General features: G+C 44.9%; 1 protein-coding gene and 1 long non-coding RNA gene across 15 annotated transcripts in view; one reads left to right on the top strand and one right to left on the bottom strand.

Moving 5' to 3' along the window:
- Nucleotides 1-1,169: 1,169 nt before the first annotated feature.
- On the bottom strand, nucleotides 1,170-27,538 carry LOC121663891. 10 transcript variants are annotated; one of them, XR_006015803.1, is made up of 10 exons: nucleotides 27,451-27,538; nucleotides 23,015-24,783; nucleotides 15,357-18,337; nucleotides 12,146-12,283; nucleotides 11,226-11,312; nucleotides 10,511-10,575; nucleotides 8,905-8,958; nucleotides 8,434-8,622; nucleotides 5,470-6,358; nucleotides 1,170-5,025 (listed from the first exon to the last, which is right to left on the bottom strand). It is a non-coding gene; the product is annotated as an uncharacterized LOC121663891 (long non-coding RNA). The 10 variants fall into 10 exon arrangements; XR_006015797.1 differs by having other exon boundaries at nucleotides 8,434-10,575; nucleotides 15,357-15,443; nucleotides 18,236-18,337; XR_006015800.1 differs by lacking the exon at nucleotides 8,905-8,958.
- FAM120A (family with sequence similarity 120A) overlaps nucleotides 27,130-27,967 on the top strand; it is a 49,504-nt gene continuing 48,666 nt past the window's right edge. For 2 of the 5 annotated variants that reach the window (XM_042026639.1, XM_042026643.1), the window contains exon 1: nucleotides 27,131-27,925. In XM_042026639.1, coding sequence (XP_041882573.1) covers nucleotides 27,452-27,925 — 474 coding nt within the window. In that variant the 5' untranslated portion in view covers nucleotides 27,131-27,451. Of the gene's footprint in view, nucleotides 27,926-27,967 lie in introns of all 5 variants that reach the window. The other 3 variants (XM_042026642.1, XM_042026644.1, XM_042026641.1) reach the window with 2 other exon arrangements.

A 27,967-nucleotide genomic window follows, 5' to 3' on the forward strand; every position in this document is an offset into this window, starting at 1 on the left:
GATAAGTATCAGGCTGGAAGAGCTACATGAGTTAAAGGTTTAACGCCTCCCTTTTAATGGGTATCAATTAGTCTTGAGTTAATGCAGGCTGGAAATTAGAAGACAGTTAATAGTAATGGGAGGATAAAAATTCTGGAGCACCATGTGATTACAGAGGTGGTTTGAGAAGCTCATGGAAGGATTGTGCAACTGAGTAGAAATTCCTGAAGAGAGAAAATGACTTTTTGTTGTGAGTCCTGAGGGATTTGGTGGACTGCTGTGATTGGAAACAGAAGGGACTTCTGGTTTTTCCCCTGCCAGATTCCTAGGGTTATCTGTGGGGGTAAGAAAAAAATCCTGTTGGTAGATCACCTAACTTGTGGGTGTTGGGTTGTTATTTTTTTCCCATCTTCTCGAGCACTGAAGATTCATCCCAGCCCGAACCAAGATGCAAGTGAGATTTGCTAAGTGACATTAAAATCCTGTGAGTCTGGCTGGCAGTGCTGCCTGGTGTCCTCACACCACCGGCGTGCTCAAGGTCAGGGCTGGGTGGAAACTCCTCACTTGGCCTTGCAGACTTCAGCCTTGGCTACCGAGAGCTGGTCCTGGTGTCCTGCTGCGTGCGGGGGACGTGGGGCACAACCTCATCACCAGCAACTGTCACTGGACGGACGGGTACCTGGGGGCAAACACGCCAGGAACCCGCCCTCCCGATGACTTCTCGAACGCTCTTCTTCGTGCATGTCACAGGCGGGAGCCCAGACTTGCAGGGCAGGGGCTGCCATGCCTCGGCAAGTAAGCAGAGGCCCTTTGTGCCCAGCTGCAGGCAGGTGTTGGGGCCTCAGAGGGTCACCCGCTCTGCCTTCCCCTACCCCAAGGTCTGTGCAGTCATCTCTCACCCAGTGCTCGGTGACCTTCTCGTGGAGAGCAGGTGTGAAAACGGGGATTGTCCAACCTGTGCCCGAGGGAGGGGCTGGGACACGTGTGCAGTGCCAGGTGACAGCACAGGCTGTGGCCACGCACAGGTGACAGCACAGGGTGTGGCCACTGTCCCCTCCCTGCCTGGGCCCGCAGGCCTTCGCTGCTGCCAAGGGTGGTTAAACACTCCTGGAGCAGCGCGTGCTCACCTGGAGCATCCCAATAAATGACGTATTCACCTTCTTTCCGCAACACAGAAACCAAGTCACAGGTTGATATTTCATTTGTTAAAGTACATATATTTTTGTAATAAAATTCCATGCAGCACTACAGAGGAGATAGCACATTATAAGCTTTCCAGCTCTCCTGTGGATTTCCTTGGCCCCCTGTTAGCAGCCTCAGGGCTGGTTAAATGGTCTGTTTCTGCTGGTTCTGTCACAGCCATACTACTTTTGTGGCCTCTCAAGTGAACACCCTGCACTCTCCAGGCCATTGTCCTTTCTTGCTGTTACACAGTACAAGCCCAGAATATTTAAAGCATGTTTTGTATCACACCAGGCTGCTCTAGAAAGAGCTCTTCACTGATTGTAAAGTAATTATGGAGGACAAGTTTCACTCAGTCCCAAAATAGCCTGGCATCAAATTCTCAGTTGAAATAAACTGCTGTTTTGCCATTGCCTTGGGCACAAACCGACCAGGACAGAGAAGCAGCAGGTCTGATCCCAAGTGTGAGCTGAAGAGCTTGGTCATAAAACTGATGGTGACTTAGACTAATTTATTTTATTTCATTTAATTTTATGTTATGTTATTTCATCTTATTCTATTGTTTTTATTTTATTTTAGAAACTGCTGAGAAGGCTGAGATTAGTGGGGCCTCTCAGAATATCCAGGTCAAAGTAGTTAATTATTTAAACCAAAGACTGAGCTTTCTTCTGAGCTCTTTTAGGTTAGCAGTGAAAAATAACCTCTGGTTGAATGCTGGGAAAGCAGGAGATGAAGATCATGATTTAACACTGCGGATGTTCTGGGTAAGGATGACCTGTTCCTTTGTGCCTGCACAGCAGCAGGCATGGGACTGCCTGTTGGGGCAAGATGAGTAAACATTAATAACAAATCCAGAGTAGTCCTTGTTCAAGCAGCACAACTCTAGCAGGGGAAGATCTGGCAGATAGATTAGCCCACACTTCTTGTTCAGATTTGAACCCTATTTAGGCAGTGAGGGTTTCTGCCTACTGATCTGGATTTCTAGTGTGGGAAAAGCTGCTTTTCTGATACGTATCCTGATACAAGTTCTCCTTAATAGCTCATAGGATCAGCAGCAGTATCAAGTACCTGGTGGGTGCTGTAAATACAGGGGTGGACCTGTAGTTGCCGCCCTTTAGGCATAGCTTTGCCAAGTTTCAGTGGTTATTGGACTCTTGGACTTTGTTGTAGGTCAGGATGCTGCTGGCTGAGCTGTGTGTCCTCACAGCTGTAATCTGCTCACTGCTGCTCCTCCAATTCTGAGGAACCACAGTGGCTCAAGGAGAAAGAGTGCTGGGACAAAGGGCTTTACAAGGAAAACTGTGGGATTAAAGGATGGAGGTCAACCATTGCCATCAATAGTTTAAAAGGTTTTCAGCTGGTGATAGAGCAAGAAGGCAGGCACAGGTAACAGCTGGGTTTCTGGCTGTGTCTGAAGGAGGACTAGAGAGGGATAAGGATGAAAACATCTCGATAAATCATGTAAAATGAAAGGCACCTCCATGAGAAAGGGGCAGAGGAAGCAGAATCAGCAAGGGTGGCTGCAGCTGGTGATGGGCAAGGAGAGAGAGGGGAACAGGACCTCTTCAGAGTAAATCCAAAAGTTCAGTCACTTTACATCTTCCACTGTGCTCTGAGAATTTTTACTGGATAACAGTCCTCCAACTTTCTAAATGATTTTTCAATTTTAATGATATTTTAATGTCAAACCAAGTAACCCATGAACAGCATCAGGCTGCTTGAAGTCAAGCACATGAATACTGTAAATGACAAAGCAAAGTGGAAGACTAAGAGAATGAGAGAGTAAGACTGTGACAACTATTTGGAATGTCAGGATTACCACATGTGATGGCTGGGTAAAACACAAAGTATGGTTTCTATTAATTTAGTTAAAGCCATCTGGTTTTTTTCACATATTCTCTCAAAATCTTTCGTCTTCTATGAGTGCCGGAGCTGACCCCTGTTGACTAAGATATCTTTCACTGAATAGGTTTGTACCCAGAAAAACCCACTCCTTTTCCTTTGGTGAAGAAAATAGCATGAATCGTGTTTTTCCAAGGTTAAATGGGGTTTTTGTTTCTAAAGGCAGGGAGAGAGTGCTTCTCAGTAGTACTACAATTGACTAAAATAAACCACTGACTACTCAGCAGCTCAAAGGATACCTGTGATTAGCATTTAATCAAACAAGGGGACACAGGCCTAGTATCACCCTGTCATGTGAAATAATGAGGGTATTTCCTAACCCAGAAAATGCTTCTCATTACCATTAGGGGCAACAGAAAAGTGTATGTGATGCTAAGGATCTGTTCTCAAGTTCTGAGATCAGCATGTTGCTGTAGCAAAACCTTATCTCTTGAATTCCTAATAATGCAAAGCTTTTTCCAGAAAAAAAAAATGCATAATACATGAGGAATGATAGAACTGATGATAGAAGAATTGATGATAGAAGAATGAAAATTGGAACTTCTCAGATTTAAAGGCCATGCGAAGATCTTGCATTAGATCCATGTGATATGGATGTTTTAGATGACAGTGTCTGTTCTACAAACTGAAGGCAAGGCCAGACATCCCTGATATTGACAGGACTGCAAGTCCAGAGTGCCTGTATTCATGACTGGACTTTGATCATCCACAGGAGATGACAGGCAATCTGCAAAACTGAGAGTTGCAAATGGATTACCACTACTAGAAAAGGAAGAGCAGGTAGCTGGGGAATACCTTTACTTACTTTGTACACCCGAATTTTAAATCAACTGTCACCAGAGTCATGGAGTAAATCAGGCTATCCCAATCTGGTTTTGATCTAATACGTGATTTTATATCAACAAACAGCATGTTGGTACTAGTGGGAATGATTTCCCATGTTCCCTGGCACTTCAGTGCTGTGGAACAGGCTCCAGCGACTGATGCTCTGAGAGACCCATATTACCAATATGCTGCCACCAACAACCAAAGCACGTGCACAGAGGAAAGGACTAAAATTCTCAGGAGAAGAACTAGCAGGGAAAGAAAATCTCATTTTCTGATTTCCATTTATAGCCTAAAATAGCCTGTCTGCTATACCTGTTCTTTGGGAAAACAGTGATTATGAAGACTGTGGTGGTATTTACTTCCTGGCAGTGTTGCAGCACTCATGGGGTACTTTGAGTTGCAAATTCTGCCTGGCAGAAACTCAGTGGAGTTAATCACATGTAGCAAATTAAATAAATTTTTTAAAAGCTGGGGGGCTTAGGAGGACCTGCAGCAGGTGAATGTTTTCTGACCCTTTCCAGGCAAACTTTCCCAAATCGCAGGGAATGGGGAGGGTAAAGACAAGGGGCAGTGGTGGGTTTTGTATACAGGATCAAACAACCTATATATGTATCTGCAGTTTGTAGACTGAAGCAGGCTGAGAAATTTGTCTATAGTCTTACAATAGTCAGAATTAAAGCTTTTCTGCAGTGAAATTGTTGAAGGTAGTCCACCAACGTATCAGCTGTGCTCTGACAGTGAGGTGATGAGTTACTGTGTGCCCCAGCTCCTGTCCCAAGGAGGCAGGTGCTGCAGAAAGGGCTCCTAAAGCACCAGTGGTGGGTAGGAGGTTCACCAGCCATGGACTGGCCTTGCCATCCACAGACAGTTCAAGCAGTCTTGAATCTAACACGGATTAGCAGCATGCAAAGAAAGATATAAGAGGCAGGAAGTCAAGGTGGTTTGGCATGGCTCAGCTGGATGCAGATGTCCTCATTCTGTATCCTTGTGGGAGGGTGAAATGGCTCCTGAACATCACCTTCTGCAGCACGTCCTTCTGTTGTTGAGGAGGTTGCCTAGAACATTCTTGCAGAAATGCACCTTTTTCCCATTGTTGATTTTGGTGACATGGAAGTGTATCTTCTATCTTTCTCTCTGAAACCACAGAAATGGTAAAATTAATCTCTGGTAAATGGTTAGAGTTAAGTTATAATGAGCTAACTCAAGCTCAGTGTAACTAAGCTCAGAACTTACAATAGAATCATAGCAATTAGCATTGGTGGGAAGGAACACATTGCTGCTTTAAATGAAAACTATTTTGCCATTAGCTCAAAGTAGCTTGTAAAAGCTTTCACTATGACTAAGATCTGCAGTAATGTTGGAGATCATTCAGCTGAAGATTGTGCTATAATGCCTATTTATGGCTTTAGCATTTGAAGGGTTTTGTGAAGTAAAGCAGTAGGGATGAAGCGGACTCCCTCGCATCTGCTATGCCTTGGAAAGAGAGCATGTGCCTGCTTGGGAATAAATTAGGAATTACATATTCAATCAAGAATACACGTGTAAGGAGTTAAGAAGAGTTGAATGCTAAACTCTCACCCACCACTCCACAGGCATAAACAGAGCATGTTACAGTCACTTTGTTTTGAGAAGACAATTCTGCTGGCATCCCACTGCAGCATGCCAGAACCTCTCACCAAAAGGGTGGCTGGCTCCATCCCAGGAGTGGGGAAGGAGAGACAGAAGGTGGTCTTAGTTGAGAGACGTCCCAAAAGTGCTTTGTATTCTTCCAAGAGGGAAGTAAATCAGTGTTTGTACCGAAAGATGGGCTGGTGGATGTGCAGCTTACACAAGGCTCCACAACTCAAAGATTCACCAAGTTCAGACCCATTACGTGTCTTTCCTGGGAAAATGCAAAGAGGATTGTGATGGCAATATCCTTCCTTAGGCAGGTTTTGTTTGTTTTTTTCTGGCAAGAGATATTTTTTCTAATAACTGCTCTTTCTTATGAGGTAGCCATTGTCAGTGTCCAGAGGACACAAAATAGATCCTATCTGCCCAAAACAGCTCACAGACATCAACTATCATTTTATTTCCTTTACTGGGTAAAAGAAGGAGGATGGCTTTTAAATTAGATGTTGAAGCCCTTCCAGAATTGCAATATAAGATACCAAATCAATCATTCTTCACACAGTTACCTCCTACTCCATGAGCTCCTACTACCACAAAAATTGGTTGTTGCCAACTGAGCTGTGAATAATTTGCAGTTTCATATTTGTTAGAGGAATTTTTTGGTTTTCTCTTTTCGTTATTTGTCCACAAGCAGATTGATTTGCTTGAATATCTTTTTTCCTAGCATAGGTGCAGTAACCATTCTGGAAGTAACTCTTGCTGTAGATCATTTGTGAGCAATTTGTTGCAAGAAGTCTTCAAACATTTGTCCCAAAGCCATTCATTGTACATATGAACTTGCATCACGTGTCTGTTTCTGTGAACAAAACATGAGAGCCAGTCTTGAGTATTCTCCCTGAGAACAATTGAAATTATGCACAATTTCACCATTTAAAACTTACTTCATTCCTAGAAATAATGGCAGGATTCTCTTGGTTAATGTAACACCTGAATGAAAAACAAGGCTGCATCAGAACCTCAGCTGAAGAGTCTGACCAGGACCATGCTGGAGTCAGTGCAAAGCTATTCTTTCTCCATTTTTTAGGTGGAGGAAACTGCCCTTCTCAGACTCTAAAATACTGTCTTTTAAGATAAAAGTTTGAAGGAATGATTGCACTTTTTGGTGGGAGTTGGGTTGGGTCCCTTGTGTCCTCTTACAAAGAAAGGCATTGGAGTGACTTTGACAATATGGAAAAGGAGGTAAAAGCCAACTCAGACACTGAGTGCCGTGGTACATCAGAGCTAATGAGCTTTAGAACTTCAAATCCAAGTCTTGCAGTTGGCCTGAAATGTTTGCTTTGAAGGCGTCTGTAAAATACAGGCTTGGCTCTGGTTGGTGTGCCGGGGAAATGCTTTGCTGGTAGTCCAGCTACTGTAAACAGCTGCTGCAGCTGCCACCCCAGCACTGTGTGATGTTAAATAGGAAAAATGGAAATGAAAAAGTCATGGAATTCATGGATGATGATGTTTGTGATTGTAAATGGGACATGGACAGGCATCTCTTCCATTGTTCCTTACTGCCTACTATGAAAACAGGAAGACCTTGAAAAACAGTTAAAAATCAAAAAAAATCCACATAGGAATACTGCTAGTGAGAAACCAAATACAGTTTTTTCAAAAATGAATTTTGGAAAAGAAGTTTTATTTTATTTTCTCTCTCTAACTTCTTCTGAAATTATTTTTAAATCTGTCAGTGCAGAAAAGACTTAGTGCACTGTGTTCATGTCCTTAACCAGCATCTGAGATGGACTGAAATGTTAACTCTCTGTGCTCAGGAACAACTCCTCAGATAATGTAGTTTGTGACAGAAATAAGTTGTTGATGTTAAGCATCAAAGGTCCCTGAACTCAAGGTTCAAACCCCCAGTTTTTGGTTTGTCCACCAGCCTGGGTGCCAGAGGCAGCCCAGCCACGGGGATGAGGGAGCCCCACCCGCCTTCCCAAGGCCAGCAGAAGCGATACAAATGAGAGCACTGGCTGCAGCACAGACTGAAATCACCGTGAGACATTCAAATGAGATAATTATATCAGGGTAATTTGCATCTCATTTGGTGATGTAGTTGTACACTGCAAACACAGTACTGGAAATGAATGCAGTGCAGCTCATGCCCTGTCATGTCACACTGCTGGTCCTTCAGAGCGAGATGCTGTTAACACCATACTCAGAAATCAAGTCCCTCAAGACAGGAAAATTATTATAAAGCTGAACAACAATAATTTACACCCGGAAAAGCTCCCTACTTTTCCTTCCACCTGAAGCAGAACAGAGAACTCTTAGATGGTTTTATTGTATGCTGAGTTGCAATTTTACTCTTTGGCAACAGCAAATAAATCCATGTTTCTTCTGTTGAGTTGCTTAACTAGTGTGGTGCTGTATCCATGCTCTAGAAAGGCCTGGGCACTCTCCTCGGAGAAGGCAATACTGCATGCATGAGTCTAAAGACTGCTTTGGAGCAGTGGCACAGCAATTCGTGCACCAATTTGTACAGTATTGCCCTTCCTGGTGGATCTCAAACATAATAGAATCTTTAAATTTAGTTTTACTTACAGTTTATGCTGAATCATATAAAATGTGATCAGCTCAGAGGCACAGCATTATTTCTTAGTGCTTTCCATCACGTGCTGGTATTTTTTCCCCAGAACCTACGTGCTGCAACTTCACATTCAGTATTGTGGTACCAATGTAGTTTTAGGTCAAAGCCGTGGGGATGTGCTAGCATCAAACAAACTTAAAAAAATTAAAATTTTTTAAGAAGATAGATGCTTTCCATGCATTTCCTGTAATTATTATAGAAACCTACAATAGTATACATCAGAGGGGAAATTTACTGTACTAAAAAACCCCGAGCTCTAGCCTGCCTGACTTTGAATCTGCATATTCAAGTTCACTTACATCACTGAAAGGGCAGCAGTCCAAACTCCAAACAGGGTGAGGTGCAGCCCCAAGGCGCGGCGCTGGTCTGAATCGCGGCTCTCTGCGCGGCCCCTGCCCTGCTCCCTACCTGGGGCTCGCTTCCACCCGCTGCAGAATGGAACATTTGTTCAGCTCCGTCACGCTGAGCTCTGCTTTGCTGGTGTGAAACTGCACAAAATGAGGTACACCATGTACTCTTATTCTAGAGAGCAGGTATAATCTCTGTAATTACACCACAACTGCACAGCAAACACCATGTAAATACAGAGTAACTGCATGTTCCTGCAGCTTACTTGTTAGTTATGCACTGCTACTAACGAGTTCAAAGATAAATTATCATAGCAGCTGAAGGATTTAGGTGCCTGCTAAGGTGGGTCATAATGGAATTCATGCTATTAAAGGCTTGCTTTTGTTGATTTTCCAGTGGAATGGAGAAGGGACACAACTTACCTCATATGCCCAAAGGCTTAAGTGCCTATTTTGTCCTGATACAGCAGAAGCACACTAGCATACAGAATAAAATGGCACAATTAGGAAAACTGGATGAATAAACAAACAAAAATAATTTTCAATAATAAATCACTTTTCAAATTCCATTTAGTAATCCACCTAAGCAAATGGGTTTAAAATCACTGGTATTGCATGCAATAGAACTGATATGGGTTTCCTGGCCCAGTATTTAAACTTGCATGGGCTAACACCAGAGGAAAACATCATTTCACCGATGCCACTAGCAAAACTATCAACTGCAGGAAGGGCAGGGCTGTACCCACGCAGCTTGCCTGGGCTCTTGAAATAGTGTATTTTTTATGGTATCAGAAATAGATTGCCATGTGAGGCCAGTTCATAGCCTGTGCTAGCTCTCCTCTGAGCTGCAAAGCAGTATTTTGGACTACAACTTGTAACTTTGAATAGTATTCACTAAGATAAAATTAGCCTCTCTACAAACATTGCTCTTCTCCCAAGTGAAGCTTCCCTTTAAGTTATGACTGCATGATGGTTGTTTGGTCAGCCATTTATACTGACTTTTACAACCTGTGTTGGATCACCCTGGGTTTTATTTGAATTTTTTTTTTTCAATTTCATTAATCTCACATTGACTTTCTATCTGAAAGGAGATGTTGATATTTCTGAGATGTTTTTCTACCAAAGTTCTTGATCTATTTATTCTAAAAAATGTCCAGTGTTTATTGCAAAGGAAGATGTTGGTCTTTAGGGATTGCAGAATCAGGACGAGCAGAGACAAAATAGCCAACTGTTATTTTCTGTTGCTTATAGAAACCTGAAGCACAGAATAAGACGCCACTGGCTGTGCATAGCTGCAGATGAAAACAGCAAACCCAGGGCAGGGAAGTGACAGCTGGGGACAAAACAGACAAACACAGGTGAGAGGTGTTGGTCGTGCTGCTGGTAACCCCCTCGGCCCTTGTTCCTGCATCTGTGCAAGGAACAGGAAAATAAGCATCTACTCACAGTGCTTCGAGGAAATTTAGGAGATAGATATGTGGATTAAATGACTTCTTGACTGCAGAGGAAATTTTGGAATTATTGCCCATGGGAGGGACAAGTAATTTCCTAGTGAAAGAGATTGCTGGAGTAGGTGGGTCAAGGAGGGCACTGGGAAAGCAAAGAGCAGTAACTTATTTGAAGTGACAGAGAAGCAGGAAACAAAAGGAGGCTGAAGAGATTGCTAAGGAGGTAAAGCCATAAATCAGATAAAATTATTTGACTTGGTCATTCTAACGGCACTGGTCAAGCCCGGAAAGCAGGAATGTTACGGATATGAGCTGTAAGATCATCAAAGCCTGGTTCAAAGCTTTAGTTCTTAGCTGGCATAGAAAAGGACATCTCTGAAATGCCATTTCTGTCATGGAGAAAAAAGTATTAAGTTTGGATTCAGTTGGTCCAAGCTGACCCATAGTGTAACCTCTGCTGAAGTTGAGACAGTGGATGGACATGACAAAAAAGGAGTGATCATACTGCTCACAGAAACTGGGAAATAAACTGATGGAATGAGTTTGGAAGACTCTAAACCACCCTGTTTTGGGATACTGACCTTGAACAGATAGCTACACCTTCATGGAGAAATGCCATGAGGTTCTGGTTTGGATAGAAGTCTGTCTGGAAATAGAAGGAAAATTCATGTTTGTCGTAGAGGTTCTTTGATGACCGAGCGTGGAGGAAGCAGGGAGAGACAGCAGAAGAGCTTACAAGGAAGCAGATAAAGGATAAGGATGATGTTTCAGTCTGTTTTGAAGGAGCAAATAGAAAGCACAGGGTGTGACATAAAAATTCCCCATGCATTTCAGCAGGAGAATAGCTGTCCATGCTCGGGGCTTAAGAGTTTAAGGTTAAAGATGAGAGGAAGGGAAGGGAAGGGACAAGAACTGGCCCAGAAAAGCCAAGCAGGAACCAGAATAGGATCGGATCACTGGAGCTGTGCATGATGTGTTGGAGTATTTTATTATCCAGTGTGCTCTTAATTGCAAGGGTAACACTGGCAAAAATTCCTAAAACAAAGTATAGTCTTACTAAAGACAATTGACTCTTTAGTGGGAAAATAACTTCAGATACAGAATGACTGTTGGTTTGAATGGGTTTATGTTTATGTAATGTACATTGACTTCAAATAAAAGGGGGCTTTTCGTCTCCAGCACTGTGAACAGGGCAGTCTAATTGAGGCTCCTTAGCACAGCTGCTGCAGCTGATGGGCTCTTCTGAAGATGGAAACCTTGATCATACAGAGGATGACAAAAGAGAAGGAAACATACCTTGTTTTCTTTCACTCATTTTACTCCCTCCTCAGTCTACCCTGGAGCCACAAGAGCTGTTTGTAGGTTCTCCTAGAACACAGCCATCTGCCAAAGACAAAATGAATGCAAATGATGTTTCTTCACTCCCAGGGTCTGCTCTTGCTCTCCCTCAAATCTGCAGTGAGATTCCTGCTGTCTTCAGTAGTACCAGGCACAGGTTGACCAGGCCTTGAAAATCCCCTAATGAAAAAGGGCTAAGAGCACTGAATGGGAGAGATACTCATTAATAACTATTTAGGAGAACATGGTTTCTTTGAAAGGCTAATTATCTTGAGAGCTACCCATTCAAAAAAAAGTCTGATCAATGGGAGAACAAATTGAAAATGAAGAATCTCTCATAAAACCAGACAGTGGAATACTGCATTCAAGAGGTTAGTCACAAATTAAAAGAAATGTCAAGAAATCAAGTGGCAGGAACTTCAAAAGGAAATTTTTTTCCTTATTTTCATATGCATTCTTCATGAGCAACATCAAGAAGTGTAACATGCTAATAGCTAATAACAGGATAAGATTCACTAATTTACTAACTGAATAACTTAATGCATATCAAAGGAATAATTTTCTCATTTCATTCTTTTTTTTAGATCTAACACTAAGCTGGGTATTATCAAGTAGATAAAACTGCATAGATTACAAGTCATCACTAAAATAGTAATTTTAGAATTAAGATTTCTTTTTTATGTTGGATGTCTCCTTTAGGTTTAAGGAATCACATACCTTTTACCCTCATTATTATTCAGATTTCAAAAAAGAAATCAGGAAGGTATCTTTGGGGACATGTGATGTTTTCCTAAAAACAGAGTGTTTTGAAGAGACAGACTTGTTATGGTGTTACACTCTGAAAATGTTGAGGACTGCAGAGAGGCAGAGCCACTCACCTGTGCCAGGTATGCCAGTAATGCTGTGGTTGGGAGGTGAGGTTGGGTCCTGAGCTGAAGCAGGGATGGGATGTAGATGACTGGTGTGCCACGGAAGTCCCCTGGCTGTCCTGGCGTTGAGGACTCTCCCTCCTGCTGCTGTAAATGGTGAGAGGTTGGTGTGATGCCAGTGAAGAACAAAAGACAAAAATGTTCATTTTTTTAATTGCAAAAGAACAATGTATACTCCATATTTTGTATACTCCAAAATAATGGACTAGGTGTTGAACAACAGAACAATTTCTAGTTTAATGTAATTTTTGGAAGTCTACTTATAGAATTCCATTTAATTTAAACAATGCTTTGCCTTTGCTGCTATTGCACACTATATAGTCCACTATCCTCTGCTCAAAGTCTTTAGGAACAGGTCACCATTAAGGTACCAAACAGAAAAGCAGTTTGTTCCTTCTGTTCATATGTCACAGTCAGAGAATTTACTCAGAAAGGCACTAGACTGAAAGAGCCATCAATGTCTGCCTGGTGGCTGAAGGGAATCAGAGCTCTCCTGGGTCAGCACCACGACTGATGCTGTTTACCACCTTCAGTGTCACCTGGCCGATGATGTAGAAATGTAGAAACAACAAACCTGAAGATGACACTAAATTAGGGTCGAGGTGTTGACATGCCACATTGTAACCTTCGGGGAAGAATCTTTGGGAACTTGGGATAGCCAGCAGAAATCCCATCAAGTTGAACAAGGTATACAAAGGCCCACACCTGGTAACATAGTGCCAGGAGAGGCTGGGAACTGTTTGGGTGAGCAGTAACCCTGCTGGAGAGGACCTAGAGGTGACAGTGTGAGCCAAGGGTGTGCTCATGGCAATTGGGGAACACTACACATCACCTGCTGCCAAAGAAGGGCGGCCTGCAGGCTGAGCTCATTATCCCTGTCTCCTCAGGCCAGTAGTGTCACACCTGGAATAGTTTCCAGCTTGGGTCCCTGAGGTCAAGAGGACACATTGAACTGGGAAGTGAGGGTAGCAGGGGGACATGGAGCACATGCTCCGGGTGATGGAGGTGGCTATGGCTGTTCAGCCTGGAACAGAGGGGACCAAAGGGTGAACGAATAGCTGCTGGAACTGGAACTGAAAAGAAGACAGGAACCAAGCTTTTTGTGGCAGTGACAGGTGGCAATCACCACAATGACCAATGGGGGCTCCTGGAGAGAGACTTTTTACAAGGGACAAGGGGAAATGGCTTCAAACTGAAGGAGAGTAGGTTTAGATTGGATATTGGGAGGGAATTCTTCCCTGCGAGGGTGGGCAGGCCCTGGCACAGGGTGCCCAGAGCAGCTGGGGCTGCCCCTGGATCCCTGGAAGTGTCCAAGGCCAGGCTGGACAGGGCTTGAAGCAACCTGGGAGAGTGGAAGGTGTCCCTGCCCATGGCACTGGATGAGCTTTGAGGGCCCTTCCAACACAAACCATTCTGTAATTTTATCATTCTGTTACTGTAGCCTGGGAGGTTCAGACTGGACATTAGGAAGAACTGCTTCCCTGGGAGGATACTGCAGCACTGGAAGAGGTTACCCAGAGGGGGACACCAAACATTAGGCCAGGTAAAATCACAGCAGACGTAATCCAGTGTTGGTTCAGTCCTGCTTTGAGCAGAAGGCAGGAGCTGATCTAAAGGCCCCTTCCAAGCAGTATTTCTATGGTGTAACTCAGATTTAAGCCAGTGGTGTTATCAAAATCTTAACATAGATGATGTCAAACACAGCTAACTTAACAGTTCCCAGACTAGTAAAGAGGAAGGAAGATACACCTCCTTAGCTGGCTTGTTTTCTCACAGCCGACTCCTTGCCAACGGGGCACACCACTGTAGTGTGTTCCACACTGGTATCACCTTCCTCTCCTCATATCCCAACCACAGACACGATGTGTTGTGATGTCCCTTTAACAGGGAAGGCCATGCTGTTGGAACCAATGGTTTTGTGGCAGACGGAGCAACATTTGCAATTGGGAAAAAAACAATCTCATGCTGCCAAAACATTAATAATTCCGCTTTCTTGGAAATATTCTGCCACTGTCACTGCTACATGTAAATTTGTCATGTAAATATGACTTCTTCCAAGGAAAAAGGCGTGGTTCAGCAGGCTTTCTGAGGACAAGGACCTCTCTGCACCTAGTTTTTCCCTCCTTCAAAACCATTTGCTTCCAGTCACAAATTTTCAGAGCTGCAGCACCATGCGGGTGCTACTCATGGTGATTCCAATGAGAGACAGGAGTGAGCAGGGCTGGTTTGGGCAGGCTGGCCCGTGGTCCCCACTCAGCTGAAGCAGGCAGTAAGGACACATAGTGAAATCCAGCAGGGAATGGCTGCTTTTGGTTTGTTTGCATATTTTTGCACACTGTATCTCTCTCTGTGAATGCCTGTGTTCCTTACACTGTGAGAAAAACAAGAATTTCCTGATCTTCCTTTATACCACCCAGTATTTTTCATAGCCTTATAATGTCTTTTATTAATTTCCTTTTAAAAATAGACTCCTAATCCTTTCAAATTCTACATCTATACAACATCAAAGCATTTCAGTGAATTTTTCAGTCCATTTATATTCCAGCTGCCTGGTGCTGGAATCAGACATGTGGTGGTAGTACTGCAGGCAGTAAAGATGTCCAACCTCTCTGCAGTTCTCCTTGCTGTAATTATTGATCGTTGGGGAAACTGAGCCTCAAACACCAAACAACCTTTCTGCGATGCCTGACTGTTTAGCAGAAGGCAACAGGACCAGTGGGCTTTTAGTTAAAAAAAACCAGCCATTGTCCCTCCACTGAGGAGGAGCTGAGATTTAACTTCACACTTTTCTATACATCATGAAAAAAGCTGAACAATTCTCTTTTCATTTAGGAGGAGATTACAAGAGAAAGAAATGGTCTGATACATTTTAGATGAGAGCTTCTTCCCTGAGAACAGGGGCTGTTGCAGTGTGGTCCCATGCCAGAGATAATCTTCTTTTCCCCAGTACTGTCAGCTGGGTCAATATATTTTCAAGAATTCCTGCACTAAACTGAGAGTTCTCCAACATGAGGCTTCTGCGAATTTAGACTACTGTCCCTCTGTCAGTACTGGGATTAAGAAGTCATGAAGGTAATCTGCATCATAGTGATATTATAATGATCGATCTGAAATGGAAAAATATCACACATCTGTTTGCATTCTCCCACTTGAGACATACCTTTAGGAAGTCAGTTTCTGATGACATGTTTGGGCAAAGGATGCCTTATCTGCATGCTTTTTCCATGCATCATCCTGATCTGGGAACCTAAATGCCATAACCAGAAAGCTATGTTATTTGTACAGGTTTGGAAGTCAGTGTAGTCCCAAACATATTCCTCAAGACTATCAGCCTCACGAAGTCTGCTCAAGAAGCTGGAGATGTTCCGTATCTGTCAGAGGAATCACAGAAACTGTTTGTAAGAAGAATCTCCAACAAAGAGCATCTTGACCTTATGGATATGACATACTTCTGTTTCCTAAAACCCACTACGTGTATGAACTGGTACTGTAAACACAAGTGCAAGTAAAAGAGTTCTACTGTTGCTGGATTCCTCATCCTCAGTTTAGTCAGTCAGCAAAATTACTTTCTCAGTACTGAGTTACAGTAAAGAATTGTTAACTGTGGTGTAACTGAGAGCAAAGACAAAGTCAAGTCAACCGGGTTTGCTTCAGCTTGTGACACTTCAAATAAAGCCTCTACATTTGTTTGGACCATAAAAGTGAGTATAGAGAAAATATGTGTTACAAAAATAGAAGTTTCTTACTAAAGCAATTTTAATGGAAACGCTCACAGTTGAGTTAGTGTTATTTGCTTCTAATTTGGGCTTCATTCTCCATATTGTACGTTAACAAACTTACACCACTTAATGCCAAGTGCCTTACGCATTTTTCTTTAATTAAATTTCTCCAAAGAATCACATTACATGAGCATTTGCCAATACAAAAAGCACACTCAGAGATCCTGGGTAAAATCCAGGCACTCCAACAGTAACCAGTAAAATTCCCATTGAAGACAGGATTCTACTGTATAGGTCTTTGCTATATATGGGTAGTAAAAATTATCTTGTCACTTGTGAATTCTTCAGTACACTCTTCTAAAAACCTTAGCTCTGAATGAGCTCCACACTAGCACTTACCACTTCCCTTACTAGATAAAAACAACGTTGCTTCAGAGTCCAATAATGTCTGTTTTCAGGTATGTTAGTAATTGCTGGAATATGCAGCAGATGCCAGTTTAGACAAGCTTCCTGCCTGTGGATAGACTGGTACTCAGTCTAATAATCTGCAGTTTTACTACAGAGCTTGAGCACAGGATTGCCTGTACTGAGCTCTGGGAGAAACCCAAACCATTAGAATTTAGGGATTCTCTTAACTGTTCAGTAATAAGTTATAGGTGATTAGTAAATGAAAGGGGTGCAAAAATGAAGAAGATTTTAAATAATCTTTATGATCATTAATAGAAGACCAGGTGTAACAATTTACCTTTATTTCATTCTGAACTATTTTTTGTCTATGTGAGATGCTGAAGTGGGTAGTTCTGCCACTCTTCCTCTGACACAGGTTTTTAGCACCACTTTTTCTTCCATAACTCAGCCATACATTGCTGTGGAATTTGATGTTTGGGAAAAAAATAAATCAGGGCTGCTCCAGGCCAGCACTGGTCAGCAAGGGCAAGAGCAGGAGGGTTTGAGCTGGTGCCTGCTCCTGCCATGGCTCCGTGGGATGTCACCAGCCTGCGGCTGCAGGAAGGACAGAGGGCTGAGGGCTGCTCATCTCCTTCAGTGCAAAGTTACTTTCCTAACTGGTATTTTTTTGCAGCTCTACGATGTTACCTAGTTACCAGGAAATCACAGCCTGGTAACCACTCGGAGAATTCTGGGGTTTATTTACAACAAGGTAAGTGACCCTGAATAAGTCAGGCTGGGGACGCTTAGGCTGTCCAACTGTACAACAGGATGAGCCTCACACAACATTTATTTGAAGTATTAAGATTAAAACTGTGGTATGAAATTAATTACGATTAGTCTTGACAACACTAATTCTATTTAAAATCTATTGAACTGGTTTAAAATTAAACTTCAGGTTCCCTTCAGCTGCAACCCAGCCCCGAAGCTGTCAAAGCCTGTGTTGTCCATCCCATGCTGGATTTTCTCATTTGGTTGGGAGATTGCTATTAATAGACCATAAGTAGATACAAAAAAAGAGGAAAAAGTGAGATAACCCAATTACTCGATTCTGCAAACAACCATGTTTGCTTGCTTCAGTTTTGAGAAAGATTGTCTGAAATTTAGTTTCCTGATGGGGCTTAAACCTCCCCTTTTGTGGCTCTGGACCATCCATCTCTCCTGCCTCCCCCAGTGCCGGCTAAGCAGGGTTGCTAAGCGACATGTTCTTCTCTTCTGTACTTTAGCAGAGAGGAACAGATCAAAGACACCCACAGTCCTGAATTATTTTATAAATGAATTTAAAGAGACACTCTCCTGTGCTGTATTATGTGGGGGGAGATCAAAAGTTGCTGGGTATAGTGAGAGTATCTGGAGAATTAAACTGATGTCTTCTGGAAAATAAGAATGCTCTCACAAATGACAACTGTGTAGTATTTCCCTTTTTTCTTGGTTTTTTTTTTTTGCTTTTTCAGAACTAGATTACAATTTTTTTATGCTAATTAATGTTTCCAGTTTCATGGCAGTCAAGACATTGAACTCAGGCCAGGCTGCATGTGTGTACAACTTTCAGAAATCAGGGTTTCTGTCATCGAGTGACAAGCTTGTGAGGTTTTAACTCTTTTCATCTCTTGCAAAAGAGATTATCCATTATCCAAAAATACTTAATTCTTTAATTTTTTGAATGTTTTCCTGACTGATGTTAGGAAAGAAAGCCACAGGATAAAGTTCAAGTGATGTATCTTTAAAAGGATAAATGAAGATAAGGAAGTAATCTGTGTAGATCAGGCAGAAAACCTACGACACCAACATCTCAGACCTTGCTGAAAAGAATGAAAACCAAATGACTAACCTGTAATTAAAAAACCCGGGAATACACAAGTTTAAACGTTACCTCTTACAAGACCTTCACCTTTCTGGCATCAGCTCAGCTCAGCTGCTCTGTGCAAGCTGTGGGGTTTGTAGGAGCACGCTGGCAGCTGAGGCAGGTGATTTGCTGAAACAGAAAAGGGGGGAATTATTTGCCCTCAAATCTACTCAGTTTCAAATACCATCAATGATCTAAAAGGAAAAAAAGCAGCACTTGGTAACAAAGTGCAAGAATTTTTCAGGACTTTTCATTTCCAAAGATGCCACAGCTGGCACAGCCCTCAGAGAAGGAGAGACACACAAAAAACACACTTAAAGCCTTACTCAGACAAGTGAGACAAACTGTTTATGTAGAAAGTAAAACTCCTAGGTCAGATGGTTGCAAAAAATTGCATGCAAAATTTTTCCCACATGCAAATCTCATTGCTCTGTACCAGCCACCCGAGCTGCACAAGCAAATGTCTCCTTTAAGGCTTTTTCAGGGGCTTGCTGAGGCAAAGAGGTGCCCCTGCAGCTCCAGGCACAACATTGCTGGGGGAAGGTGAGCACAGAGGATCTCACTCTCTTCACCATGTGCCTGGGCACAGAGTGGAGCAAGCTCCTCACTCCTGTCCTAGGCCAGCAATCTCACATCAAATTGAGGGTAGATTAGTGACACTAATACACTCTAGGACAGTAAAGGGATTCATCTCACACAGATCTTCACAAAAAAAATCAGCGTTAGGATTTATTTACAAGCATTTTATTTTTCAGTGAGAAAACAAGCCTTCCTTTTTTTCCTGCATCATTGAAAGTCTCTTCAAAATTCTCACTGCTTAGATTTGGCATGTAAAATCCACTGTACTACAGCTAACCTACATTCTCATAAAAGCACGTATTTTAGAACAGGACTCAGCCAGCTTCCCCATTTCTACATATCAATTACGCAGGCAAGATATGTGCTTTACTCTCACTGACAGAGTGTTTTATGTATAAACATCTTGACCAGCACTATGCTGTCAGTGGATAGCAGATTTGGTGTGTTTTGGCTGAATTTCTGAAGGGGAAAACTGTGACTTGCACTCTAAATATTTTTTCTGGAGAATGGATTCCTCCACAAACTATGAGCATCTTGTACAGAATACAAGTAAACATTTGGGAAAGAATTTCATGCTTATGGCAGGTATTGATTTGCCAGCCTTGGAAACTGAACTCCCTGGGGCTCGCTGCACAAGCACAGGTCTGGCTCTGTGAGCTCTGCAGGTCGGCCGCGGTCCCACCACAGCGCGGCTCCTGCTGCTGATGCCATGAAGATTTTTGCCTTTTCTTTTATACCCCTGTTATACCTTTTTACAGCTTCTGTGTTCCTAGTGCTTTTTGCCTACATTCTTGGACTTGTTTGTTAAGCTAAGAGACTGAACATTTTAGAAGCTTCGTAGCTAGGGATCGGTGTGCCCCAGACCCCAAGGTCCTCTCCAGAACATATTCTGTGAGCCAGGGTGGAACCATCCAGGGGAGGGTTCCTTGGGGAGGGGGAGCTCACTTGAACCTCTCACTGGAGAATCTTTGATAGATATGCTAATTAGTAAAGCCTATAATGTTATACCCAATGTTGGGGGGGACACGGGAAGAAAGAAGAAAGGCAGAGACACAGGGAAAGACTCGGCGGGGTGCATCTCGATGCATATGACCTGGACGTGTACACCTAAGGATCCTTAAAAATAAATACCAAGGTAAAATCCCTTTTCCCCTTCTAACCATGTGTGACTCTTGATTTTAAGAACAGGAAAAGGCATCACTGCAATGGCGAGCCAAAAGCCAGAGAACCCCAGAACCGAATGGCTTGGAAGGAACCTCAAAGATCATCCAATGTCACCTCCTGCCACGGGCAGGGACATCTTCCACTATCCCAGGGTGCTCCAAGTCCCACCCAACCTGGCCTTGAACACTTTCAGGGATGGGGCAGCCACAGCTGCTCTGGGCACTCTGTGCCAGGGCCTCACCACCCTCACAGGGAAGAATTTCTTTCTAATATCTAACCTAAACCTGCCCTCTGTCAGTCTGAAGCCATTCTCCCTTGTTCTGTCACTCCAGCTCCTTGTAAATAGCCTCCTTCCATCTTGTAAGCTCCCTTCAGGAAGGCTGCAGTTGGGTCACCCTGAAGTTTCTCTTCTCCAGGCTGAACAACCCCAATGCTCTCAGCCTTTCCCGTAGCAGAGGTGCTCCATCCTTCTGATCATCTTGATGGCCTCCTCTGGACTTGCTCCAACAGGTCAATGCCCTTCCCGTCTGTGCAGACAGGTTGTTAGGATCTGCATTTTTGGTGAGTTTATTCAGACATCCTGACCACGCTGTGTTCAGGTGTGCAGTTCAATTGAGCCAGTATTTTATCTTAAGGGTAAAATGTTCTGAAGTGGTGGTGTTGTAAGAATTTTAGTTAATTTTTATTAATATTGGTAGAATTTTGTTTAATGAACGTAAGTAATTTTGATTCGCTATTTCTCTTCCCTTACTTCCAGAATGCTGCAAGAACCTGTGCTGCAGCTGGGCAGCTGGATCCCAGATGTGAGCAGCCAGGGCTGAGTTTGGGCCTGGGAACAGGAGATGATGCTTTTGACATTTGGGAGGGCAGTGGAGGCCTTTGAGAACATTAATAACATTACTTGATGATTCTACAGTGCTTTGCCTGCGCCTGCTTAAAGCTCAACATAGACTATGAGTAATTAGTGATCTGGATGTCTCTGAAATTATCAGCAGCAGCATTTAAATCATCATTAAAATACAATTAGCAGCCCTTTGAACAGAATGCTGTCGTTCAAAGCAGTCTAATTGGCGGCTCGTGGGCCAGTTCTGGACAACAGGAGGATTGTCTGCTTCTCCAACTGCACCAGTTCAAGGAGCACCCTGTCCCAGGAGTGGCAGCCATGCCTCTGGGATGGACATGGTAGAGCCATTATGTGACAGGAAAGGCACCAGCACAAAGTATCCCTTGTGTCCAGACCACTACTTTGAAAATTTATGGACCTCATTTCATCCTGTGTGCTGATTCAAGCAGGCGCAGCCCCAGAACTTTATACTTTGCAATTCAAATCAATTTAGGTTTTTTTATACTCACATTTTAGACTCTGCAGCAAGAGCCACAGGGATGAAAAAAGGGCAGACAATGGTAAGAAAAATAACTCAGTAATCCACATCTATGGGTGACACACTGGCAGACCGTGCTGGCGTGTGCTTGGGCAAGATGAAGAATTCAGTTGCTGTAGCAGACTGAAAGTGAAGGTCTGGCTTGGATGGTGTTCCCAAACCTGCCAGCCCTACCCCACATTTAGGTAGCTAAATCTGTTAGTTCCATGCCTGAGATACTTGTGTTAATTGCAGAAATGCCAACAAAAATGACATGTTTTTAAAGTGTTGGAAGTGTAAATAGCTGCTCTTCTGAAATGGCCACAGTAGATGCATTTTAGCTCAGACCTGCTCTCGCGATACCATTTGCAAATGCATCTTATCTGTTATAATTTCAAGCTGTAGCATTCTATTAGTATCTTTTCATAATATTATTGATGCTCCTGCAAAAAACTGCTGTAGAACAGACTTTAAATACTGGCTTTTTGTCTGTCTCACACAACTGCCACAGGAACAGCACACTACTGTTCCAGGTTTTTGAAGAACCAGTGCTCCCCACCAGCTCCTGCTGCCTGCTTCATAATGCCCTCATTATTTATGCTTTTTCTCTTGAAAATTCAAGTCTAGAACTTAAAATTTTCATGCTTTTGTTTCTTAAAACTAATCAAAGGCAGAGAATGGCCCTGATGTAATCTGTGCAGTGTGTGCTATGGCCGAGCATCCACTGCTGTGAAAGCGCTGCTTGTTCTCTGAAAGGAGGAATTCTTTCAGCCAGCATCATTGCCCCCTCCTCCTCCAGCCTGCTTTTCCCAGGCACTCAGAGGACTCGCTACCAGTCATTTTCTTGCCCTAAAAGTTTGCTGGAGCAACACCATCATTTACCCCACATGTGCCCAGGGTTCCAAACTCCTCAAGAATTGGCCTCTATGGAAAATCAAAAATTTTGAGTTGGAGCATAGCAGTGGCTCTAGTAAGATATGCTATCTTTTGAATCATCTTTTCTTTGGACTGGTAGTCCAACATCTCAGTGTCAGCTTCACTGCACGCTATCAGAGAGACTCTTTTCCTCTGCCGGTCATGTAGCAAGCGGCTTTCGCATACTTGCTGTCTACAAAAGAGGTCAGTGTTGGCCTGGCATGTTTCACTATCATTTCAAAGAGAAAAGAAGGAGAAAAAGAAGGCTCAGGGGAAACCCTAATGCTCTCTACAACTACCTGAAAGGAGGTTGTGGTGAGGTGGGTGTTGGAGTCTTCTTCCAGGTAACAATCAATAGGTCAATGGAAAATGGCCTCAAGTTGTGCCAAGGGTGGTTCAGGTTGGATATTACAAAATATTTCTTTACTGAAAGAGTGGTTAAGCATTGGAACAGATTCTCGAGGAAGTGGTGGAGTCAACACCCCTGGAAGTGTTAAAAAACCATGTAGATGTGGCACTTAGGGACATGGTTTAGTGGTGGATTTGATAGTCGATGGTCGGACTCGATGATCTTACAAGACCTTGTACGCATCCTACAGCCTTTGCTAAAAGTCCTCAGAGTTAAACCAGGGGCTTAGGCTGGAAGAGATGGAGAGCTTGAGAAGGGCACAAATTCTACACAGACAACACCAGAGCAGAACAGAAAAGCAAATGAAGATGCTGAAAACCAAAGTTCATTGTAGTCAGTGAGAAAGCAGAGGAATAGTCCACCCCCCAGCTCGAGTACCTGTAGGAGCTTCATGCTTCCACAAAAAAGGGCTGATCCCAGCGAGAAGGTGCAAGCTGTACTCACCACGTATCAGCGAAAAAAGTTCCACACAATTTTAATGTTATGGTGGAAGTTACAGCAGAAACTAAATTTTAAATTAAATTAAAACGTTAGAGCAGAGGAATGTTTATTGGGTGAGGGCAGATCAGCTGAAACTTAAGATTTCAGCAAAGTCTGCTTTGCAAAAAGAAAGTTTTACAAAAGAAGCTGTGAGAGTTGATATTACCAAGCTGTTGCTAAAAGAATCGTATTATTTCTCAGAAAAAAACCCAGCTGTTAGCAATAAATGTGTTTAAGCTGAGCAATCACCTATGGAGTTCTGCAATCTTATGTCTTGCAGAAAGCTGAAAAAAGGAGAAGTTCCAGAAATAGACTCCAAGTCCCTAGAGAGCTGATGCTGATGGAGAGACCGATAAGTGTTTTAAATAACCCAGTGATATGCCTTCTATATCCACATCTTTGTCCTAAGAGGAAAATGGTCCATCTGAAGTATCATCTATATTTGAAAAAAGTTACAATATGCTTAAGCAAGATGGTGTTTGTTGATATTTTGTGGAGATACCTGAACATGGAAAATCTTCCATAAATTTTGTGTGATGGTATATGGTTTAATTGCAGCAACCTAAGAGACAAGAAAGGGATGTCACACATGGTAGCAAATACAATGATACAAAATCAGAGCAAGATTGCAACAAGTGACAAATTTTATCCCCAATACTTTTTTAAACCCCAACAATTTTTCTTCAATTTCTTGTATTTTTGCAACTCTTTTTGACTAAGTGACAGGCGTGCCTAGAACTGTGAGCACTGAAGTAGCAATGCAGAAAAGCACCCAGCCCACAGGGTGAGCCCATGGCCACTTGCAGACCTGGCAGTGACGTGAAGGCTTTCTACAGCAGAAAGAACTGAGAAGTTCTGGGGCAGCAGCTCCACAGCAAGATGCACCAGGCTGAGAAAAGAGGAGAAATATTACGGGAAATCACATCAAACAAGTGCTTTCCTTGGATAACATATGTATCTATTACTCCCAGGCAGATGGACCTTTCAGGTCACAGTGGCTAGTCTGTTGCACAGCCTGTGTCCATGTTCCTCTCACTGTGGGACTGATTTTCGTTAGCAAAGGAACCAAGACTAAACTGATAACATTCATCTCTGTTCTTGCTCTGACATGGTTATTCGTTAGTTCTTCCTAATGACTGTTCAGTTCCTTCCTTTGAGGGAGCCACTCCTAATTCTCTTCTGTTCAGGTTGGATAATGAGTCACTGACTTTAATACCAACCGCCATTAACCCTTCCTTTACACAACCAACATCCGGGAACAGTGGAAGATGCTGTGTCTCAGTGCTGAGGAAGAAGATTGATGAATCCTGGAGGCTTTCTGCTGCTGGTTGATGAAAAAACATCTTGTTTGCCTCAGTCTTTGATTAATTGCTCTTTAAATCTAGCTTAATCTACCTGCTTTCCAGAGTAATTTTGTTTTCTGTAAATTTAACTTATTTTCCATTGTCTTCTTGTCTGGCCAAACTTTTAGTTTGTATTAAATAAGTTCTGGAAGCACCTTGTTTCCCCTTGTGCTTTTCCTCTCTTTTCTTTTCTTTGGGAAGGGAGGGTTGTGTTTGTGGCTGGGCACATGAGCCGGGCAGTGTTCAGTTCTGCTGCGCCTCCCTGACTCCAAGGATGCTGACAGCCAGGCTCCTCGTGGCACATGCTTTGGACTAGTTTCCTTCCTAAACAGCAAAATAGAAAAAAAACACAAGCAAATCTATCATCTTTTATTTATAGATGATTTTCCATTCCTAAGACTATTGAACTAAAGACCCTGTGAGACAATTAACAACAAGATGCAAATTCCTCTTGGCTCAGTTATTGCTCACAAGGCTACTTAGAGAATGGCTTGTTTGTGATCAAGCTTTCCGCTGTTGGAGCATTGAATACCTGCAGGGCTCTCTGATAACCTGCCTTTTAGGCACCTCATGTATGGCAATACTTGTTATTTTGACCAAATTTTTGTGATTTTTGGGATATTTGGAATTCTGAAGTTCTTCTTCCTCGATCTGCTTTCCTTCTATTAGCACTATTGTCCTGCTGCCATGTTCCTCACAGTGTTCCAAATGGTTTTATTATTCCAATGATATTATAACGTATCTATATCCTTATTGGATAATCTAAGGATTCTAAGGGAAAAGTAGCTCGGAAAGAGACCAGACTATTTACTTAGGAAACCACATTCTCAGATTACTGCAAAAACAGATTTCTAAGAAGAAACATACACTTGTCATTGGTTACTTCCATAGCTTTTCCAGTATGCTTTATTCCATCATCCTGATGCTGCACCAGGTGGGCTCAGATACACACATCCATGGCACTCACCTCCTGGGAGTGAGCTGGCCCATTCCTGCTGCAATTGCTATTCCCTGCTGGGAATATTTACTCTGGGTGCCAATCCAGCCTGACTGAAATCTCATTAACAATATGCTTTTCCTCATTAATAAAATATTAATGTGAACATACAGCATCAGCAGCCTGACATTTCCTGTAGTTTTCCAACACCTGAACAGCAGAGAACTGCTCAGGCGCTGTGGCATTATTGCAGTGATAAACCTGAAACTTGGGCACAGTCCTCACCTTGGCCTTTTAAAAAATAATTTCATCTGGTAAAACCAAAGACAGATAATTCCCTGCTGCCTGTGCAGCGAAGAGCAGGTTTCTTCTGGTAGTTGATACTTATGCTCATTTATGGGTTTCTTCCCTTATAGCTGATATTTATGCTCATTTACCAGTTATGGCAACAGTTTGGCTGCTCTGTGGATGGCAGGTCTCAAGATGCAAGCAGCTGCCCTTTTAAGCATGTCTAAGGTGAAAAGGCCACCAAAATCACTGAGGGAGGTGATTGTGTCTCTCTATTCTGCACTGGTGTGGCCTCACCTCAAGTCTTGTGTGCAGTTTCAGGTGCCACAATACAAGAAAGATCTAAAGCTATTAGAGAGTGTCCAAAGGAGAGCAATGAATATGTTTAAGGATCTGGAGGGGCCGTACAAAGAGTGGCTGAGGGCTCTTGGTTTGCTCAGCTGGAGAACCGGAGACTGAGGTCAGAGCTCAGCGGGGGCTGCAGCTCCTCCCGAGGGGCAGCACAGGGGCAGCTCCGATCTCTGCTCCCTGGGACAGGGACAGGACACGGGGGAACGGCTGGAGCTGGGCCAGGGCAGGATTAGGGTGGATATCAAGAAAAGATTCTTCCCCAGAGGGTGCTGGGCACTGCCCAGGCTCCCCAGGGAATGGGCACGGCCCCGAGGCTGCCAGAGCTCCAGGAGCGTTTGGACAGCGCTGCCAGGGATGCCCAGGGCGGGATTTGGGATGTCTGGGCAGGGACAGGAGTTGGACTGGATGATCCTTGGGGGTCCCTTCCAGCCCGGGGTACTCTACGATCTGGAAGCTTCACCAGCAGCAGCAAACGCTCAGCGGGGAGAGGTCAGCCCAGCCGGTCACTTTTACCAGCCACGGCCCGTCGGGTCTGCGCGGACGGGAAGCCGCTATGGTCAGGCCGGGCGCGGCAGCACGCTGGGAGCCCCGCAGCTCCCCGGCCCGAGCCGAACCGCTGCGGGGGCGCTTCTGCTGCCCGGTCACGGCCCAAGACCCTCGAGCAACAGGTGCCCGGGGCGCCGCTCCCCCGAGCTGGGCCCGCCACAGCGGCCGCGGGGCTGAGGGACCGCCGCTGCCCGGCAGCGCGGGGCCAGAACCGGGCAGGCCGATCCGGGCCGAGCCGTGAGACCCCGGCCCCGGTTCCCGCCGCCGCTCCCCGCCCCCGGCCCCCTCCCCTTCCCCGCCACTCGCTTCCGCCGCGCTCCCGCGCATGCCCGGGTTATGCAACGGCCGCGGCGGGCGGGCCGGGCCGGGCCAGAGCCGCAGGGTAGGGTAGGGTAGGGCAGGGCAGGGGGCCGTGAGGGGCTCCGGGCACGGGCGGCGCCGAGGGCGCTCCGCTCCCCCCGCGCTCCCGCCGCGGCCCCGCGCGGTGTGTGAGTGGCAGCGGCGCCGCCGCCAAGTCCCGCCCGTTCCGCTCTCGCTGCCGCAGGCGGCGGCGGCGGCGGGTTGGCTTCCTGCGCGCCCGGCCGCTCCCCCGCCCCCCGGCAGTCGGAGCCGCAGCCGCCCGGATCCCCGAGCCATGGCTCTGTGAGCGCAGCACATGGCGGCCGCGGCAGCCATGAGCCCCCCACTAATCCATACAACTCCCCCCTGATCGGCCACCGACGGCAGCCAGCGCTCCCACCCGGCTCCACCGCTCCCACCGCCCGCCCGCTGCCGCCGCGCCGCCCGGCCCGAGCCCAGACCTCGCTGCTGCCGCCGCCGCCGCCGCCGGGCCCCCGCTCGCCCGCCCACCGCCGCCGCCCGGTCCTCACCATGGGAGTGCAGGGATTCCAGGACTACATCGAGAAGCACTGCCCCAGCGCCGTGGTGCCCGTCGAGCTGCAGAAGCTGGCGCGGGGCAGCCTCGTGGGTGGGGGCCGCCAGCGGCCCCCCCAGACCCCGCTGCGCCTCCTCATCGACGCCGACAACTGCCTGCACCGGCTCTACGGCGGCTTCTACACGGACTGGGTGAGCGGCGGGCAGTGGAACCACATGCTGGGCTACCTGGCGGCCCTGGCCAAGGCCTGCTTCAACGGGAACATCGAGCTTTTCGTCTTCTTCAACGGCGCCCTGGAGAAGGCCCGGCTGCACGAGTGGGTGAAGCGCCAGGGCAACGAGCGCCAGACGGCGCAGCAGATCGTCAGCCACGTCCAGAACAAGGGCACCCCGCCGCCCAAGGTCTGGTTCCTGCCGCCCGTCTGCATGGCGCACTGCATCCGCCTGGCCCTCATCCGCTTCCACATCAAGGTGAGGAGGAGCCCGGGGTCCCCCCCGCCCGGGGGTCCCGGC

Source organism: Corvus kubaryi, unplaced genomic scaffold (genome assembly GCF_017639235.1).
Source record: "Corvus kubaryi isolate FWS band 111438036 unplaced genomic scaffold, C.kubaryi_AGA036_p1.0 37285, whole genome shotgun sequence".
Taxonomy (NCBI): Eukaryota; Metazoa; Chordata; class Aves; order Passeriformes; family Corvidae; genus Corvus; species Corvus kubaryi.